Source organism: Lissotriton helveticus, chromosome 10 (assembly GCF_964261635.1).
Source record: "Lissotriton helveticus chromosome 10, aLisHel1.1, whole genome shotgun sequence".
Taxonomy (NCBI): domain Eukaryota; kingdom Metazoa; phylum Chordata; class Amphibia; order Caudata; family Salamandridae; genus Lissotriton; species Lissotriton helveticus.
The window spans coordinates 522124785-522145670 of record NC_136071.1 but is presented as its reverse complement, the minus strand read 5'-3'; the positions used below and the strand labels follow the sequence as shown (position 1 = coordinate 522145670).

The window sequence follows — 20886 nt, the reverse complement described above, 5'->3', positions numbered from 1 at the left end:
CCCTAAGTGAAGGGGTAGTTATTCCAAAATTGCTTTACCTAACCTCACTGGCAGATGTAAACACCTGTGTACGTATGGTCCCAAATGGGCTGAGCTGCAAAAGAGACACATTGGGGCTTATTAACTAAGGATTTGTACTGGTAGTTATTTTTTTAAACATGTTTTTATTGTCATTTAAGAAAGATAATTCAATAATGCAAGTTTTAGCAGGAGCAGGTTTTTGACCTTACAATAAGCACAGGTTCACGAGAGTAGCATTACATCATAAATATAGCATCGGCATTCTGATGGTCAAATAGCACATGAAGGCATTATACAGTTAAGATTTATCATCAATGTACTTACAACCTTTAACTATCCCTTCAACCCATGACAGTGCGCTCCATATAGACGTGCCCTGTTTGCATCTGTCGCACTTCGGGATCCTACAGCCACTTACACTCGCATGCTCAGCTGTCTTTAACATCCTGGTCCTCAGGGAGTCATGACTGAAGATATACGTCTAGTAAAGTCAATATAGTAAAAGATGCAATCAATGTCAGTAAAACAAGAAATTAAATGAAACCACAACCTCACCTGGTGGGCATGGGGGGGGAGTCAGACGACAGAGTGCTACTTAACAGGAGGATTACCAATGAGAGAAAGCTTTTTGCCGGGGAACGGAGTGTAGTGAGGGGGAAATAGTTTGTTACATCAAGTCATTCCTTTCTCCATCCTAAACAGACCACTCAAGGAGATGATGCCACAACCATGTCCGCCACTTGTATGTCCATTATCTATCCATTCACCACAGCAGCCCGTCGTGAGTCCCAGGCACGGAGCATCTCTGTCCAGAGTTCCGCCAAGGGGCAACGCCCGAATCCATGAGCATCCTCCCTCATTAGTGACCTCTCCTCTGCCCTGGACCATGCATCCATATCCCGCTCCCAAGCAGCAACGGTGGGGCCCGCTTTGGACATCCACTTCAGGGATATATATATATATATATATATATATATATATATATATATATATATATATATATATAAGGTGTCATCTGTGCAGCCACTGAGCTTACCATCTTGAAACTACCTGAGGAAGGCGGAAGCTGAACGTTGTAGTGGAAATATATTTTTGTTCTTTGGTGAATCTATCTGTTTGAGTCACTTCTTTCTTATATATTTTATTTCTTTGTGACTCATTGTATCCTTTGGGATCCAGATTTTTGCCCTGGCTGACTGTTGTTTTCTTGTGATCCTTCATCTTCAAGTATATATATATATATATCTATTACCTACTGGCGGTCGCCAGTAGGTATATATAGTTAGGATTTTTTCTCTATGGGTTTTTTGAAAATTCTATGTCTAATAACTTTGGCGTTTGTGGACGGAATTGGCTGAAATTTTCAGGAAAATGGCACATTTTGTTTCTGAGCATCCCTTGAAAATTTGGGGGGGGTTCGTCAAGGGGGGGCCGAGAAAAAAGGGGGGTCCCAAAACGTGTTTTTAACATTGAGTTTTCCATAGGGCGGTTGGCCTCACTTTTAGCCCGAACGGCTGAATGGATTTGCACGAAACTTGGCAAAATTGTAGGGACTGGTAGCCCGATGTGCCTTTTGTAGGTCTCAATATATGTGCTCCAGTGGATTTTGAGAAATTAACGTTTAAAAAAAGATATATATCTGTAACAGCGGACTGGGCAGCGGCCCAGGACGCGTACTTGTCGCGCAACGGAGCTTTGTGAAGCGAAGCTGATTGGTTCTCCGGCGTCTGTCAACATTCCAAACAGTCCGTAGCGGCCGCCATCTTGTCTCTCGGTAGGATCGAGAGACAAGAGGAGGTCAAAACAAAGGGGGAAATAACTATAAGGGGGCATAGTAGATCCTCGCTGACCCCCTAGGTTTGATGTGGAGGTTTTAAAAGGGCCCCGCGGGGCAAAAAAAAATAATAATAATAATAATCGAACGGCTGAATGGATTTGCACGAAACTTGGCAAAATATTAGGGACTGGTAGCCCGATGTGCCTTTGCTAGGTCTCAATATATGTGCTCCAGTGGATTTTGAGAAATTAACGTTCAAAAAAAGATATATATCTGTAACAGCGCTCCGCTTCGCGTAACGGAGGTTTGCGAAGCTGATTGGTCATTCTGTCACTGGGCTATAGTTGGGCTACATCTGGCTGATATTTGGGCTACATTTGTTTTTTTGTGTGTCTGGCGGCCATCTTTGGGCTACATTGGGCTACATTGGGCTTCATTGGGCTACATTCGGCTAATTAGCAAATAGCTCATCGCAAACTAGGAATGGTAAAGAATCGCTATTTATTCCTTAAAGTTCGCTATTTAGGAAATGCAAAAAACTTTGATGATACATATGGCGGTTCATCTCTAACAAGATAAGAAGCATAGGGATACATTTATGATGACTGGCGCATCACCAGGGATGTGTTAGTCATTCTGTGCCGCTGTTCCGTCACCTATGGTGTGCTGCATTTACAATGCGGCGCATCATGGGGCAAAAACAGCACAGATGCGTGATGTATCTGTGCCGTAAAGGTGGCGCATTGCTGGAGTTGTATCGCAAGTGTGATGAAGCTCCAGCAAGGGTCGGGGGTGCCCCTGTCGCAGGGTTTCTGTTCTCACACAGAACTGTGGGCAGAGGATTGGAACCTCGGCGAATGCATTGCTGGAGTTGTATCGCAAGTGTGATGAAGCTCCAGCAAGGGTCGGGGGTGCCCCTGTCGCAGGGTTTCTGTTCTCACACAGAACTGTGGACAGAGGATTGGAACCTCGGCGAATTAGGGTGTCCCAAAACTCACGTTAGTAATCAAAAACTCCTTAGCAAGCTAGGTACAGTGTCACATTGGATATAACAAACTCTCAATGTTTAGACAATCCAGAATATGAACTTATAGTACCTCAGGATACGTGGAACTCATGAACAGTCGGTCGTTATAGATTTCTTAGAAACCAGAACATGGAGTTAAGAAGAACAGATGTGTATTTGAAATGTTTATTTACTAATGCCGTCTTCTCAGGCGTAGTACCTTAGATAATAAAAGTACACATATTATCAGTAGCAAAATTACCAGCATAGTTACTAGTACATAAAAAGTGAATGGTGATAGTATGTTAACATGCTGTAAATGAATAAGAGTTAGCAACACTTATAAGCAGCCGCGGGCCGTGGAGGGAGTTACGGTGAGGCAGGAGGCGGGGAGGGGGAGAAGCAGGGTGGAGAATACAAGTACACATATTATCAGTAGCAAAATTACCAGCATAGTTACTAGTACATAAAAAGCGAATGGTGACAGTATGTTAACATGCTGTAAATGAATAAGAGTTAGCAACACTTATAAGCAGCCGCGGGCCGTGGAGGGAGTTACGGTGGGGCAGGGAGGCGGGGAGGGGGAGGGGCAAGGTAGAGAGGGCTCCACCCTGCTTCTCCCCCTCCCCGCCTCCCTGCCCCATCGTAACTCCCTCCACGGCCCGCGGCTGCTTATATCTCACCCTCCCTAATACACATATTATATTATTTGCTAAGAAGGTCTCTTTGTGTTGGTTTAGGGCGTGCCCATACTTTAGTGTCTTAGATTTGAAGGAATCACATCAGCATACACCAGCTCTCTCTTCATGTGAACCGCATCAACTATTGTGTATGTGTGTTCGGCAAAGCAATATAAAACCCGCCTCATGCCCAGAATTGGCAGAAGTTGCACTTATGTTATGAGTATGAAGTCGTGAAGATCAGACCTCATAACAATTCTGTATCGTGTTGTTCTTGAAACTTTAGCACTCGCTGTACAGATATAGTTTAACAAGTAAAGCAGATAGTAGACCAATAACATATTATTCTCATGTAAACCACGATGAACTACTAGGTGGAAAGCTAAAGCAACAACTAAGTGTCTTGTGCAGAAGTTGCAAAAAAGGAAAAATGGCGTTTAAACCGGTAATGAGCCCATGCTAACTTAACACGGTGTAAAGATATCCAGGACCTAGATGACACCTCCCCATGATCCGGAAACGAACTGAATAAGATAATAGAAGTGCCATCTCATGAGAGCAGATTGCAAGTTTATATGTGGACGGTCCGCAAGGTAAAGCATTAAAAACTAGGAAAATTTAATGCTAAAGAAAAATAAAACAGCCAAGTACTTTATCGAGTCTTAAGCCAATAGGCAAGGTAAATAATAAAAACTTGACAAATAAGTCAATGAATTGTCAATGAAATGCTAGTACTCAGCATATCAAACATGAAAAAGGTCTATGACATAACTGTGTATGCAAAATAAGCTGCAACAGCCTCCAATAGGAAGTCACCGTCTTCATCCGAAAACAGTTCAGCCATCCAATTTAAAAGCGGAAAAGAACATACGTGCTCTCCCAGCACCGGATCCTCTATCACCATCAGAGGACAGCTCGGTGGGTTTTCAAGAAAGCTCTGTTCCAAGAAAGACTGTGCTGCCGCCAGTAAATTCCAGGGACCAAGTAGTCCATGCATCAATGCCACAGCCATAATCCTTTCGCCAGGACAAACCAACTCGTGAGTAATGATAGGAGTCATCAGCTGATTAAAGTCGACGTCAGGAGAAACCGGTCCGCAGAGACACAAATCAATGGCCCAATCGAAATCACAGGTCAGGCAGTGAAATACAGGCTGGACACAGGTGAAGTAGGAGAATCGAAAAGATAATCCATATGCCGTGCTTAATATCGCCAACGGCATTGTGCCATAATATTCTAGCATGCGATTGCGGAACAGTGTCAGCAGCTGCAGGGTGTGAGGTTGCATAGGAGGGACATCCATATTTAAAAATGTAAAAAAGCACAAGAGCGTCCGCTGGTAATGCAAGTAAAAATGCCAATCCACGAACCAGAGTGCAGAAAATGGAATGAAAGGAAGCAGGGATGACTCCAAAGATTTTCTCAAATGAAGTCACGAGACCACTGGTAACAACTTTAAAAAAGTGCGCCAGGGACTTTGTGGAGGATGCGTTAAAGATAGTCGGAAACATGTTGCTGAAATTGAAAGGCAAATCTTAATTTAAAAGGGTGTGCACCTCTGTACGGGTGTTCGCTATGTGAAGTACGAAAGTTTCACGGGCCGAACTCAAGGCCACCTCTCTCTGAGACAAAAGAGCTCTTATTCTTGCCATGCCGTTGAAACGTGTCCCAAGGTTGGTATTTGTGGCCAGATTGAAAACTCCCTATGTTCATGTGTGGGAGGAAATAGAACATTTCTGCAGCAAATAACCCGTTCACTTACTGTTACGATAAAAGGAATACTTTTAATTAACTCAGAACAATCTTCATTATTGAGCATCAAATAACTACCATTTTCCAACAACTTGAACGTGGGGATGATAGCAGGAACTGGCGTGCCTTGCAACACGCAAGCCATATTTGGTCGGTGTTTGTTGCATGAACCGTGTAACTGTATGTGCCTACACATTAGTGAATGATCTGGCGTCTCAGTGCATTCCTCTCCATTCAGATAAACTTCTTGATCATCTTTGAAACATCTGTATGTGTATGGAAGCGACCAGACCTCATGAAGAAAAGCACTACCTAAAGAATACATTTTACAGCTACAGATATTAGCTGTTAAAAAAACAATGAAATTCACAGAAAAAACCATAGGTTATAGACCATATATAGTTAGGAATTAGCATTTACAAAACCTTGAAAATTCACTGAAAAAACCATAGGTTATAGACCATATATAGTTAGGAATTAGCATTTAGAAAACCTTATTTTACTCACACAAAACCATTGAAATTCCATATATAGTTAGTTGCACTAACTATATATCGCGCACCCGCAATCCACTGCTGATGATGTCACATATTACATCATTCATGACATGGTCAGTGACATCACTGATGACATCACTGATGACATCTCAAATGACATCACTGATGACATCATCTAGTGTCTGTGTGTTTTTGTAAAGTTTAAATACGTTTTACATATTGAAGAATGAGTGGATGTATGGAAGACTGAGTGTGTGTGTGGCTGGCTGGGAGGTGTGTGACTCTGTGCATATCAATGTGTACTTGTATCAGTGATTGTATAAGAGAGTAAGTATGTGTTAGTATATGTGTGAAAAGTATGGTGTTCTGTGTTTAACTATAGATGAGGAAATCGAAGTGTGATGGATTCTTCACAGGACTGACTAGGTGTATGAGTGCATATGATAGTGTTCTAATAATAACTGACTGTATGTATGAGTAATTGTATGGGTGAATGAGTGAATGTGTGTGTAGACGTACGAATCAGTGAGTGCGTATGTAGTAACTGGTATTGGTGTGTCATGATGTCATCAGTGATGTCATTTGAGATGTCATCAGTGATGTCATTTGAGATGTCATCAGTGATGTCATCAGTGATGTCACTGAAGTATGGTGTTCTGTGTTTAACTGTATAGATGAAGAAATGGAAGTGTGATTGATTCTTTACAGGACTGACTTGGTGTGTGAGTAACTCCATGGATGAGTGGCAGTGTGTGACTGTCTGCATAGGTGTATGATTGCATATGATAGTGTTGTAATAATGAGTGACTGTATGTATGAGTGATTGTATGGGTGAATGAGTGAATGTGTGTGTAGACGTAGGAATCAGTGAGTGCGTATGTAGTAACTGGTATTGGTGTGTCATGATGTCATCAGTGATGTCATTTGAGATGTCATCAGTGATGTCATCAGTGATGTCATTTGAGATGTCATCAGTGATGTCATCAGTGATGTCACTGACCATGTCATGAATGATGTAATATGTGACATCATCAGCAGTGGATTGCGGGTGCGCGATATATAGTTAGTGCAACTAACTATATATGGAATTTCAATGGTTTTGTGTGAGTAAAATAAGGTTTTCTAAATGCTAATTCCTAACTATATATGGTCTATAACCTATGGTTTTTTCAGTGAATATATATATATATATATATATATATATATATATATATATATATATATATATATATATATATACCCTGTTTCGCCAGGATCAAAGCGAGGAATATAAATGTAGTGCCAACCTTACACTTCTTAGGCCTGGGGAATAGGGCAAGGTTGCAAACCTCTGTGTTACATGGGAGAGAGCGTTCCAGAACTCAGTTCAGTGTAGCGATGAGCATCTCCCAGAAATCCCATAGTCTTGGGCAGTCCCACATCATATGAGCAAATCCAACATCGAGTTTCCCACACCTCGAGCAAGCCCGGGACTCCCCCTCCATGAACAACTTGGAGTCGGTGGGGTGGGGGGGGGGGGGGGGTAAAGTATGTCATATGTATATAATTGAACTGGTATTCCTAGAAACACGTCCAGGTCTCTTGAAGGATTTGCACAGGTACTTGTGTGGCGCACCCCAACTCAAAGCCTTGAATTGCTTTACTTGCTTTTCCAAAGCCTTGCAGGACCAGTTCAAAATTATGTAGTGCAGCACAAGTGCCCACTCAACCTTTAATAAATCAAGGGCTTTGAAAAAAATATGTATGGGCAGTAAATCTCCAAATATTCGGTTATTTAGTACCTTGTGTAGCAATGTCCCTCTATTTGTACTTTCCAAGTGTTCCTACTCAGGAGAGACAGTGACCATTTTCATCCTAGAATTGGCCGTTTTCAACCTAGAATTGGCCATTTTCAAACCTTTTTCTTCTGTACTCCTCTAAAAATTCTATTTTCGCTGTGCATTTTACGCGGAAGAAGACTTTTTTCTGACCCGCAATGCACCGTTTTTTTTTCTTTCTACTGCGGGGAGTTATCCTTTGCAGAGAGCAAGATAATATGTCACAGAATGTTTTAGTCAGCTCACAGTCATCGTGGAAATTAGCAGCCGTCTTGGATGGAGGCCCTGAAATGGTCAAAATAGCAACAACATCTAACAGAAACTGGCAAACTGAGTCATGAATTTGAGCAGCTGCTTCTGGGCTCCGATCCTACAGGAGGCAGCAATACGCGTGCACATCCTTAAATCCCTAAAAACTACAAACAAGGACAAATAAACGAAATTGGTGCACACAAGCAGCGTAGAGATGTGCAGCACTGATCCACTGTAACCGAAGCAGAACCTACCTGACACAGAGAAATAAAACATATGTGTTGTGATTCATTTAAGCACCAGTAACATTTCGAACTGAAATGTGCGAAGCACAATTATATTCCCTAGGAGTAGGAAGCAGATAGAATGCATGGATAACATGAACCAAAGAGAGGGAAGGCTGCATTCTATAAATGTCGCCTTGTGTCAGATCAGCAGCAAGGACGACCGCTAAGATACTTTGCTGGGTTTCCACAGTAAACCTTCTTGAAATGTTAGCTCTTTCAGTAATGTTAGATATTCTTTTACTCTAGTAATCGTAGCAGACGATATTTTAAGGTAATTTTATCTTCTCGGGGCTCATCTGTATTTCTGGTGGCAACGATTTTGATGTACAAAAACCAAACAAAATGTGAACGCCTCACACAGTAATTTAGGTATGGCCAGGAATGTGTGGTTGGTAGAAATAGTAGGTACGGTGGGGGGTGGGGGATCTGGGGTAGATAGTGAATAAAAGTGGTAGAAAGATTGGAAGGGAACATCTTTCTATTGGAACACGTACAATTCAAGTGTTTCCCCCCCCTTGTCTATATAAAATTTGTGGCTATAAAACGAGGGTGTGATGAAATTAGAACGTTGAATGTACCATTTGTATTTTACAATTTTTTTTAATTTTTTATGTTTTACAAAAAAAATGTTGGCCTGTCCTTTGTATTGTGCAGGTCACAATAAGATTGTAATTTTAATTTGAATTTTAATTGTTAAGTTTAGGAACTTTATGATGTAGAAATGTAAACTGTTTTATTCTTTTCGTTTTGTTAATAAATTCTGCTGTACTTCATGTTTATGACCGCATCAGTTCATAATTTTATCTGGTTGATTTAAAGCCTAAGTTTTAGCTTACTTGTTTTATTCCGCAAGGGAACCAGCTCATTCTCAGGTTTATTACCCTATTTCCCTTGATTTACTTAAGGGGTTCCTCTCTCTCTTAATAATGAACAGCAAAACACACAAGGTGATGGACGGAATGTTGCACATCGGCAAAACATTCACCCCCAGTCACAGATCTGGGTTTAATCCATCGTTATTTTGCTCACCAAGCCACCCCTGTTCAGACATGGCCATATGCAAATCAGTCTTGACCCTGTGCCTCATGGGAACAGTCCAGACCGAACTGCCAAGCCATGTCTTCCCTGGACCGGAATCAAGCAATTATTGCAGCCAAGATCGACTTAGGAAATATATACTACCTGTCTATATAGTAAACATACACTGGCTGCAAAAGACAGCGAATGCTGCTGCTACAGTGGTCATCATAGGCAGTATCACATTGTTTTGATTTCTACTCCTATCTTGAGGAAATTTCACTGGATCTAAATCCTGCCAGGAATTAAATTTAAATACACAGTACTGCTGCATGAATCTAGATCTTCTCACTAAGCGAAACACGAGGGATGCTTGTGAGTGCCCTGTTTTCCCCATTAGTAGCTATTTTTTGTTTATTGCCAAGTGTGCTCACCTTTCTCATTCCCTTTCACTGCCCTGCATATGCATACCTTTTTTAAATTCCTCTGCCACCCTTTCTGCACGAACTTTTGTTTAGTGTATGGAACAGCGCCTCACATAATGTGTGTTGGGGTAAAATGGGCAGGCCTTGCAATCATGGAGGGGGTCCTAGCACAGGGCAACAAAGATGCTTAAAGCCACTTGGACCACCTTCATGATACAGCTTCATGCTATCTTGATCTTAACCCATATATATTATCAGAGTCCACTCAACACTCCACAAGTATCTAAGTTTACGTTCGGTTGTAGGTGCAGTGACTATAAAAGTGAGAATAAAAGTCTTGAAATCACAATGAAGCACTGCACCTGACAGCCTCACCTGCTTGAAGTGTCATGTGCAGAGGCTTAAGTGCTACGTTCCTGATTGGGAGAGTTTTGCATTTCTCAGGGTCGAAGGTTTTTCTGTCCTCAGATCTCTGTCAAAGATAAATGGTTGTTTTAGCAAATCAGAAATGTTTTCCCAACTTTGGAATGGCAATGTGCTTGCGGGCTTCAGTCTGTAAAGATATTATCACCCACAATCGAACAATGGCATTTTAATCCTATATTTCAACCCAGTCCATTCTAAACTCAATAAATGATTTATTTATTAAAATAATTGTTTACATAGTTTTGTATGTCCCTCAATAGGTGTTCTTCTCTTCACTTCAAAGTCTCCCATAGTTAGTCGGCTGTATTCGGATTCAGAGCCTTACATTGATCTAAAGTTGTTTAGGGCATTTTCTAGTAGCACTTAGGTGGGGCAGGTAGTCAGAAAATGTATTGGAATTACCAGTGCTGTATGTGACAACTATAACCATCTCCAGTTTGAGGTTTGTTGTCCATTAGGCCTTCCTAGATGATTGCAGGAAATATTTGTGCCAAGATGTAATGTTACTTCAGTGTGTTATAATTCGACACAGTTGGGGAGCTGGATCCTAATCCCTTATTCTGCCAACCTGCACCCAGTGGATCTGTTGGTTATCAATGGGCTTTGGACGATTGCCACAAGATGGTCATGTGAGGCATCCCAAGGCGATGCTGTGGGTCGGTTCTGCTTCTGCCAGTTATGGGCTCAGTGACCTTGGTGATCAAGATTCGAGGTTAGTCGAAAGGGTATCTAAATTGTTGAGTTTTCAGCAGTAAATGATTGGAACCTGCTCTCATTATTGGATGCAGAGCATTCGAGTGCTCTGTACCCAAAAACTGAACTACAGGAAATCTGATCTATGTTTCTGCTAGAGGTGCACAGTGTGGAGGTAGTTTCTCTAATTGTGTTTTGGACCTCTTTTTCTTCTCTGGCACACACCACAATTTTGCCTTCTGAGTGTTTTTACATGACTACCCTGCATCACCAGTTAGCAATATCTGAGCAATATCCTCAGCGTCAAATGTACCATTAACTCCCTATCGCATAAAACTTTGCCTCTCGTCTAAGATCAGTTTGTTGAAGTGGAGAATCAAAATGAACAGCCGAGGGTCTCCGTCAACTCAAAAATTGCCTTCATTATCTGCATCAAATATATGGTCAACACTTCCGGTCCCTAGCTATGCCCATTCCAATAAGACTTCCGTGTAATCTCGCCATAATTACTGTTTGGTGATAGTGATAACTGCATTCAACTCCCAATTTGACTTCACAAACTCAGTCGAGGTTGGGCTACCCATACACCAAATCGTCCTTGGGATGTGATTCAGAGAAGCAAGACCTGCAGCTGCAGAGAAACCTGAGATTTCATCACTACAACCTTGAAATCCCTAGATGACCGCAAATACTTGATCCACCTTCAAGCTCTCTTCATCAGCCACAAAAGCATCCACTGGGAGGTCCTGAAAATACCCCAGTAACATAACACACTGAAGGACGCGGCCTGTGCTTATCCATTAAAAGCCATTTCCAAGTTCTCCGAGTTCACTGCAGCTCAAAAGGATATAGGTGCTTCAGGGTCTAAGGACTCCAGCTGAGGAGCACGCGCCTTTCCCCTTCCACAACAAAGCCAACTACAGCGCCTTGAGAAAAAGAATTAAACAAATTCTCTTGTCCGTATCATTCATAGATCCATCCCTCCTACTAAAAAATTCATTGCAGTGATTTTCTTTGCAGAGTTTCACTGTAAATATATTTGATTGAGACTGATGAATGAATTCATTCATTCAACACTTGCAGATTGTGTTATGCACCAAACTGAAGTCCAACGTGCATGCCTCTGTGTTCTTTGTCTGACAAACATTTGTTTACTAACCTTTTTATAGCTATTGAAAAATAAAGATTGTAGCAAGTAATTATTCCACATTGCATTCGAAGAGGTTTATCTGATTCATCCAAGACTTTATCGGAAAGTATGCATTAAAGTCTGATAGACTGTATCCTAGTTTAAAAGAAGATGCAGGCTCAGTCTCATACCAGTTTTATGTTTTGTTATGCATGGCACCATCTGTGTATAGACACACTATCTTTTTATAGATTGCACCATCTATTTCTAGATCGCCCATTTTTTATAAATCACACTTTCTTTATATAGATGGCACCATTTCTCAATAGATATTTTTATAGACCACAACATCTTTTTATAGTTTTTATAGTTTGCACCCTTTCTATACACAACACCATCTTTTTATAGATTGTGCCTCATTTATACTTTGCACCTTCCTTTATAAACCAATGCATCTTTAAATAGAATGCCACATTTCCATCCATTTGGAATTTAAGTCTGTTTTTACCCTTTAAATTGCTGGCCTCCCCTCCTTTTTTTGTTTCCTGTCCCTCCTCTTGGAATCTTTTGGACCTTCGCAGCATGTCTTTCATCGCCCACCTTATGCATTACTTCAGTTTCCTTTCTCAGTCCACTTCTCCTTTCCCTTTTCTGTTTTCTGACATTCACTCGTCATTTCATTCCCTCCATTACCTCTCCCGTCTTCTGTTATAGCCTTAGAGCCCACTGTATCATGCTCGACCGGTCATTCACGGCCTGCTCCTGTTAAAGACCCAAACCATAGGCAAGGGCCTTTAACAAGGGAGTGGGCCTTTAATGGTCGGTAGAGCCCGCTACGGAGGGCTCTAAGGCTACTGGAACACTCTGCCCCTAGAGGACAGAATGTTCTAATTTGGAAAACTAAGGCCTCACGGAGCCCAAAGGGCTTGAAATCTCCTTGGTTTCCATGAGGCCTTTGTTCACAGCAACAGTTGTGCCAAACATTGGAATGTTGATGTTCCAGGCTTCTACCAGCCAATGGAAGCCCGGAGCACTCCATTGTCTTCAATGGAGCGCTCAACATTCCAAGGTTCTAATGAAGATGAAAGAAGTCACTCTTATATCTCCCACTTCTCTATCTCTCTCATTCTTCCATAAGTGATTACCCATGCCCTTGACAACACCACAGTGAGCCCTTATGTTTCATTTGGCTGTTTATCGCCGTCCCAGAGAATGCTTTTTGTGCCATACTTCACCGATATACCTTATTAATTTAGTCCATTGCTTCTCTCAATCGCTAGACCACTTCATCCATCACGTCCCAAAGAATAACAACATTTATTCTGCTTCTCTGCCTGGTACTTCCAAGCTTCCAGGGGGCGGACGTTTCCTTGATCACTCACTATTCCAGCTCGCTTTTACACTTTGTCGTTTCTCTTTCACGCCTCCCCTCAGGCCTCCTCATCTACCTTCATCTTTAAATTTAAAACAAACCCTTGCATGCCATAGCAATAACATTGAACTTGTCTGTGTCCCCCTTCTCAAAATAGAATGCACCATCTGTCTGCAGTAAAACAACCTATATAACTGACCACTTCGATACCCTTCTACCTCACTACAATCTAACAGCAGGCATGGATCGGCCGGAAGGACAAAGTCGTACCAGCTAGCAATGTTTTGCCACACACCGCAGAGTAGTTGCAAGGGAGGATGGAATGAGTCTCCTACTTTCATAGCGCTTCCAACCATCACTCATCCCATGCCAGATTCACCTCTCTTCTCCCATGAATACTACACTAGCACTGTTATTTCGTCGTTCAACAGAAAGGTCTTCTTCTACGGGATTTATTGGGTGCTTTTTTAAAAATATGTTTTTATTATTTCCAAAGCAAAAGCATTCAATCATGTTCAGAATACGAAGGCAAACAGGCACTCCTTTAACGACAACCCCACCTGGTCGCACCCAGGTGCAAGAGACACTGCTACAGTCAACAGATACTGTGTACCGTTCTTCGATAATAGAGCCAAATGTAATCAAGATCGTTGATAAGCAAACATAGTAGCAACTTCCAGGGATTTATTGGGTGCTTCTTGAGGACTTCTAAGCTGTAGTGGAATCATTTCCCCAATCTACTCCACCTGATTATTATTGGCGATCTTAACCGCAACCTAAAAAATCACCAGCAAAACACCTTATTCTGCTACCTCCAGCTTTCTTTGCAGAAAATCTTCTGTTGCTCAATAAATACAACTTCAAGTAGACACAACAGTACATCTCATGTTTGCCACCCTCATTAATAAGTCATATGTTCACCAACCAAGTTAATGTTTCATAACAGTTACAATGTTTCATAACAGGCCCAATCATTAGCAGCAAAAAAACTGATTACATCAGAAGGCATCCTTACTTTTAGCAGTCTACTAGTCAGATTGCTTAAAGCACATTGTGAATTTGTCACCGCGGATACCCATTGGAAATCGGCCATTAATGTAGTATTTGCAGCCCGTAGCAGCCATTAAATCTCTTTAACTTACCAGTGTGGTGCCTCATCCTCCCATACCATTATCCTGAATATATTTCCATTGGACTGCATTACTCTGCTCATCCTAATTAGGGTGGACCGTGTGGTGTGTTTGTTTTTCTGTCTGGTGAGGAACAAAAAAAAAAATACAAATAATTACCACTACACCCAGGGAAAAAAATCTCTCAGGCGGTGGGTAGTCGTTAGTTTTTTTTGTATTTAAAAAACAAACTCTCACTTTAGGAGTCTGTTTCAGAAAACAAAAAAAATGTTAGAGTTTGGTGGATAGCCGTCCAAACCGATGTCAGCTGCACACCAATTTTTTTTGTCGTTTCTGTCAAGGTACAGAGATCACTGCTGGGACAGCGGTTATCTCTAAATTTGGCAGATGGACCTCAGGGTGGCAGAAGTAATGTCCTCTTCCACCACATAGATTACCATACGCAAAACTGTAGATATGTCCTCTTATCTCCTTGCAGCAGGCGAAATTTCTGCGAAAGTGAGTGTTTTTTCTTTTGAGTTCACCACCTGCACAGATCCATTCTGGAATGGACAAAGTATATTGTGAATTGGGTCGTGGTGGACCACTGTAAAGCTATAATTGGTATTTTGAACACAGACTTTCTGCTAATCCGATCCCCTAGTACACTATCCATCATCATGGCAGTCAATACAGCTCTTTCTCCAGGATCATACGGTGCAAAGGATTGCACACTTGAGGGCCCATTCTGAGTCAGAGGCAGCGGTGTTGGTGATAGGCCTGGTGGTGGTGGATGTGTGTGTGTGTGTGTGCGGGGGATAAGAACCATACAGCTCAATTCCAAGTTTTAGCTGTAGCGGAACACACCTGACAAAAGTCATTGTCACAAACATTTGAACCTTGACCCGATAAGCGTGGTTCAGCATATCTATTCCCATTCTGTGCTTGATAGTGCGAAGTATCTGGTAATTGGAATGGAGATACTGACGGGTCACCAGTATCTCCCCGTCCAATTACTGTCCAAATCGGAAGAGGGCCTTGTTCACAGTGTGCAAATGCTACATGCCCGAGATCCCTCTATGGTTTCTGCTGTTTTCAGACCTTCATAATTGTTTTTCCTTCCTTGCTATATTTACCCCTCTAATCATTTATTTTGAACGCCACCTGCAAAGCGTTGCGTCAAAGGGTAGCCTCTGCCCAAAAAGCATGTGGTGGGGGCTGCTGAGCTGCTCAGCCACCAGCAGCTATTTGGATTGCTTGTTCTGTTTTTTCCTAATTATACACACATCCCAGATCTTGGTCGGCTTACCGCCTGCAAGCGATCTGGCATACTGCATGCAGAGGCCTGCGTCCGCTTGGTCTTCTTGCGTGAGGCGTGATTGGTCCGACACAGCACTGGCAGCAGAGCCACTGTGTCCCTGTGGTGACAGCTTAGAAGGTCAGACCTTGTGTAAGTGTCAAACCCTTGTACAGACTACCTCATCCTTTTGACAGCAACCCCACGGACACAAAGTGCATGCTATTATGTGGGTACTGCATAAACAGGTTGGCTTCTGTTTCTTTGATTGTGAATTTAAAGGTTGAATGTTACTCATTACGAATGTTATTCATAGCGCCTTGAGACCCTCCCTGATTGATTGATTACGCATTGCAGAAGACGCCTGTTTATCCTTCAAACACGTTTTACAGTAAAATGGCAATGCAGGCTTTAGCCCCAAATCATTGTGTCTTAATATAGTCGGATCCGTTTGCCCTTCTCCGTAGAGCATCACAACCAGCAAGATGGAAGTGGAGCCTGAACTGAATGCCTGTAGCTAGTGGTGTGATGTGTGACATATGCCTATGTATGCATTCAGTCATTGAGCTCACTCTTAAGAGAAGTCAACTAGTCACGGGTGTGAAGACGAGTTTCAAAGCCCGCACACTACTTAACCATGGATCACCTGTAGAGGTAGAAGCGAGGCCATTCATCTTATGTAGCTGATCCTCTCCTGCTTGGTCAATTGATTGGCCCACCAGCAAAGAAGATAGAGCGCTCGGCCTTTTTGCCTACTTTTCAGTTGCAGATGCAGTTCTCAATACTCATTGCATCAGTGACCTCTCAGAGGGATTGCCTCTCATTATAGGAGGGAAGAATAGGAGCCGTTTAGATTTGCTCTGAAGTCACAAGTGCCAATGAATCTCTCTGGCATCAAAACAAACTGAAGGTGCAGAAAGCTGCCCTTGCTGTGTTTGTTAGATATTTCAGGCTGCCACCTGACACACAAGCTTAGTTTCTGAATGGTTGTGTTTACCAGCACCTGTTTTCTTTTACCCAGTGCAACTGTTGAATACTCCTTAAAGTCTTTCCATGAAGGGTTTGAGTGTTCCCTGGGAGTCGACAGTCGAGCTTAGAGTCCACAGAGAAGCCTCCGAGCAAAAGCATAAACATGTTGGTGATGCAATGCATTGTAACACAGAAACAACAACCAGAGGGCTCGAAAGCAAGTCACAGGCAGACACTGCATTAAAAAAACACAATGCATGCAGACAATGAAACCCCTGTCCCTCGCTGCGCGTGCCAATGAGCTCTGCGTAACCTCCATGCACTTCAGAACACTGCTGCTCCAGCCCTTCCTTTAAGAAGACACCGCTATGCTTGTTGTCCAGAGATCCATTCGTTGTCATAGAGGAAACAATACACTGCTTGCTCTAGACATCCACGACTGAAAGACCACATTCAAAAGAATTGGGCCTATAGCAGCAGCGGTTCCTCCATGGAGCGGAGGAGTGCCCTCCTCCCCCCACACTGATGCAGAAAGCTGGAAAGATAACATAGTAATACAATGATTTTATTACCACTTGATTTTTCTGGCTTACTGCCGAACGGAGTGGGCAGGGCAGGGCTAGTGTGTCATTGCTGCTGATTGGCAGCAATGATGAGTGGCAGTATGAATTGCGCATGTCGGTTTTGCTGGCTACCTTGCTATGGCCAAACCGACATGCACAATTCAAACTCCAACCCGGCTGTCTTAGACACCTGGGTTGTAGAGCAGGCACAGGCCTTTAGTGCTCTTTGGAGCGCTGAGGCAGCCTTCTCCAGCCATTCCAGACGCTTCACTCATTCAGCATGAGAGCAGTGTCTGGATTGGATAAGGAGCTGTGGGACCTTGCGCTCAAGGAGTTTGGGGCCGGGGCCGAAGAACACTGAGGACGTGCTGCAGGCTAAGAATGTAAGCAAAACTTTTGTATCTAATTTTTTTTATGTAAAATGTTTATTTGTATGTTTTTTAATTTTAATTATGTCGACCCACAATATTTGTGGGGCACCATCCACCACTGGCCTAAAGAGATCACAGAAAAAAAAGAGAATTGCGAGGGACCCTTTATTCACCAAAGGAATAGGGTTCCGTATTCAACGAAGAAGATAAATATTTTCTTTGGCAGACCATTTATCCTTTCATATGGAAGTCAAAATTGCCTCATTACCACACAACTCCTATTCAAACTCCACCTCCCTCTCCCACAGGCAAAAAAAGAGAAAAAAGTATATCCGTTTGATAGTCCTTATTTGTGAATATGAGGACCTCTTAAATCATATAGAGATTTCTTATAGAGTTATTTGTCCCAGTTGTAGGTAAAGCCAATGAAATTCAATGATTTCTTTTTACAGGGCCTTTTACTAGATGAGGTATTTTTCATTTACTCCCAGTGTCATAAGATTTCCATGATTGTGGAATTATGCCTCACTCTTGTTGGGCCTCCATCTAGATGTAATGGCGTTTCTTCACATCTAGCTGAAGCAGAGTGTATGTTAAGAAATGCCGTTAACTCTACATAGTTATTGGTGAGTTGAAGGTGTTTGTCAGTGTAACTCATTATTTTCCATATAAAGGGATGTACACTCAGCATGCCAAGTTGAAAGAAGGGCTTGAGCCGTAGTGGTGAGATTTTATTCAAGAAGGAGTTTCTTTATCTTGCAGATACATTTTAGGAGACCATAGAATGTGTATATGACCTGTATTGCCCAAATGAAAGAGATGGGTAAAAGTGGACACCACATCCCATCCCTTTTTTCATACCAGCGCACTTTCCCTGAACTGCCCTCTTCCGCCTTTACAATTTGTAATACCTATTGGGCTGCTATCTCCATTACTAAAAGTAAGAGTTTCATTTTTAAAGTATTTGTACAGTAGCTGTGTAATGCTGGCTTTATGTTAAGCACGTAATGTCAACGTTTCCAGAATGTGGGCACACAGCCCACCCTTCAGTGTTAGAAGTATAAAATGGAAAGAAAGAAAGTTGCATTTTTCCAATGCTAACTTTGCATTTGGCCAAAACTGCACCCAAGAAGAATACAAGTCAGTCACTAGTTGATCAATAACTGCATCCATCCATCATCCTATCGCTTTATTTTACGATAGCTTTCAACTGCTCACAAATCTCTGTGCAATGGTAATACACATACATGTTCAGACAAATGGCTTGAGAGATATTATATAATCTTTATCATTTGTGACTGTTTCTAAATCTCATTTCTCAACCCTGGTTGTTCGCAGGGCATCCACACTCTCTTGCGGTTTCAGAGCACGGACCTTAAATTAATCTTTCTTTTTCTCATTCCTTTCTCTCCAGGGACCAAGATGGCATTGAAGTTTGTGAACAAGAACAAGACCAAGCTGAAGAACTTCCTGCGGGAGTTTAGCATCACCAACACCCTCTCTGCCAGCCCCTTCATCATCAAGGTGTTTGACGTGGTCTTCGAGACAGAGGACTGCTATGTCTTTGCACAGGAGTATGCCCCGGGTGGTGACCTGTTCGACATCATCCCTCCTCAGGTACAGCCATGCTACCCAGACCTGCTGGAGTAATTCTAGCCGCCTCAGATACAGCTAACTCGTGAGACTCTGCTACTAAGCTCCTCCCTGTATCACACCTCACCCCATTGACATATACAAGAGTATTTTCAATGAGGTCAAGGGCGGTTTTCTTCAAAACTTCACAAACTCGTGAACACATGATAATGCTGTAGCTCTACTTGAATGGCTCACCCCATTGACTTAGGCTCGATCATTGATACTGAGATACGTTTGATTTCTGCTACCATTTTGGGGAGAATGTGAGGAATGTCAGTTTCATCGATGGCTTAGAACTTGTTTGGTCAATGGTTGGGCTGGCAGCTTGTTGGTTATAACTTTGTACTCATTTGTTTTGAACACTGCGAAAGCCAAAACGCTCTTAAGTGATTCCAGATTTAAGAGACTAAGTTTAGGAGCTATTAAAGAACTAGCTTTTACATGAGTTTCTGAAAGATGGGACGAGAGTAGTGTATCTAAGGTGTTGGAGTCGGGCGTTTCAGAGAGTAGCTGAACTGCAAACCCTTTTCATTTCAAGGATGAGTATTTGAATGAGCGGGTTTGTTCAAATCCAGAGGAGTGGATTGTGCTCCTGATAACTGAGGGTAAATATATCGAGAAGCAAGAATATTGTGGACATAAGTTTGAAGACCAAAACACTGAAAGGAAAGCGCATAGAGGAAGTATAAATGTACCTCTCCTAACTCCACATATACGTACCTTAAAGATATATATACATATATGAGTCGAGAAAAAAGGTAAATAAACCGGGTCTTTTCACCTCTGAGAGTGCGGTCCCTTAATTTCTTTGAAGTACTGAGCTGGCTCTGAATCCGTAGATCCATCCGCCACGTATAGGACCGGCACCAGTTCCCTAGTGCTCAGAAACGCGTTTGTTGGTGGACCAGAGCTGGATATATATTTCAAATGAAGTCCCAGAAATGTCCCTGCCACAGAGGCGCAACACCAGGGCACAGACTCCAAAGGCAACAATATATCTTGATAGTTTTATTTACATATCAAAGTCCAAATTATAGTTTTATTTACATATCAAAGTTCAAATTACGCGTTTCGGCCGCTAGACATGCGGCCTTGATCACACATCTTATATAGATATATATATATATATATATATATATATATATATATATATATACATATATCATCATGGTATGCATATGCAGAGGCAGGTATGGGAAATCTAAACATGCTTATCTTTCGATATTTTGTATTCAGTATTTTGCTATCCATATCTGTATACCTAGATATTCTAGCTTCAGTACTCTGGGGGTATACTGGAGGAATGGAGCGTTCGCACGTCCTTATATAGGGTAATACGACTTTAGGACTTATAGTGGCAGATTGTTTGCAGAGCATTATGAGCCAGAGTGAGTGACTTCAGCATCGGTGCTTGTGACCAGGGCAGACCGATCGTAAAACAAGTCTTGCTGCTGGGAATTGTTGCAACTGAAGTTTCTTTACCAGAGTGGAGCTCACACTTTCCAGAAAGCAGTTGCAGTAGATACATTGGGTGTGTTTGATGGTTGGGTTATAGACTCCACTGATGTGAAGAAAAGATGCTTCAGATTGTGAAGAAATTTATGAGTGAAGTTTCAAGCAGACATATTAGAATGATAAGACCCAGTTATTTTTGTTACTAGATACTACTGTTGCTTTCATATTTAATTCCCATTTACGTTGGCACTGTGTAGTCTTGACTATTTAAAAAAGGATGGAGAAGGTCTAGGAACAGACTTCTTTACGTTTTGTTACTTGAATGAGGTCAGGTTA

The 20886-nt window shown here is 42.0% G+C and overlaps 1 protein-coding gene across 4 annotated transcripts in view; it reads left to right on the top strand.

The window, feature by feature from the left end:
• The window catches only part of SBK1 (SH3 domain binding kinase 1), a 74393-nt gene that overhangs the window by 33757 nt on the left and 19750 nt on the right, over positions 1-20886 (top strand). For all 4 annotated transcript variants that reach the window (XM_078663041.1, XM_078663040.1, XM_078663038.1 and 1 more), the window contains one exon: positions 18875-19077. In XM_078663041.1, coding sequence (XP_078519167.1) covers positions 18875-19077 — 203 coding nt within the window. The remainder of the gene's footprint in view (positions 1-18874; positions 19078-20886) is intronic.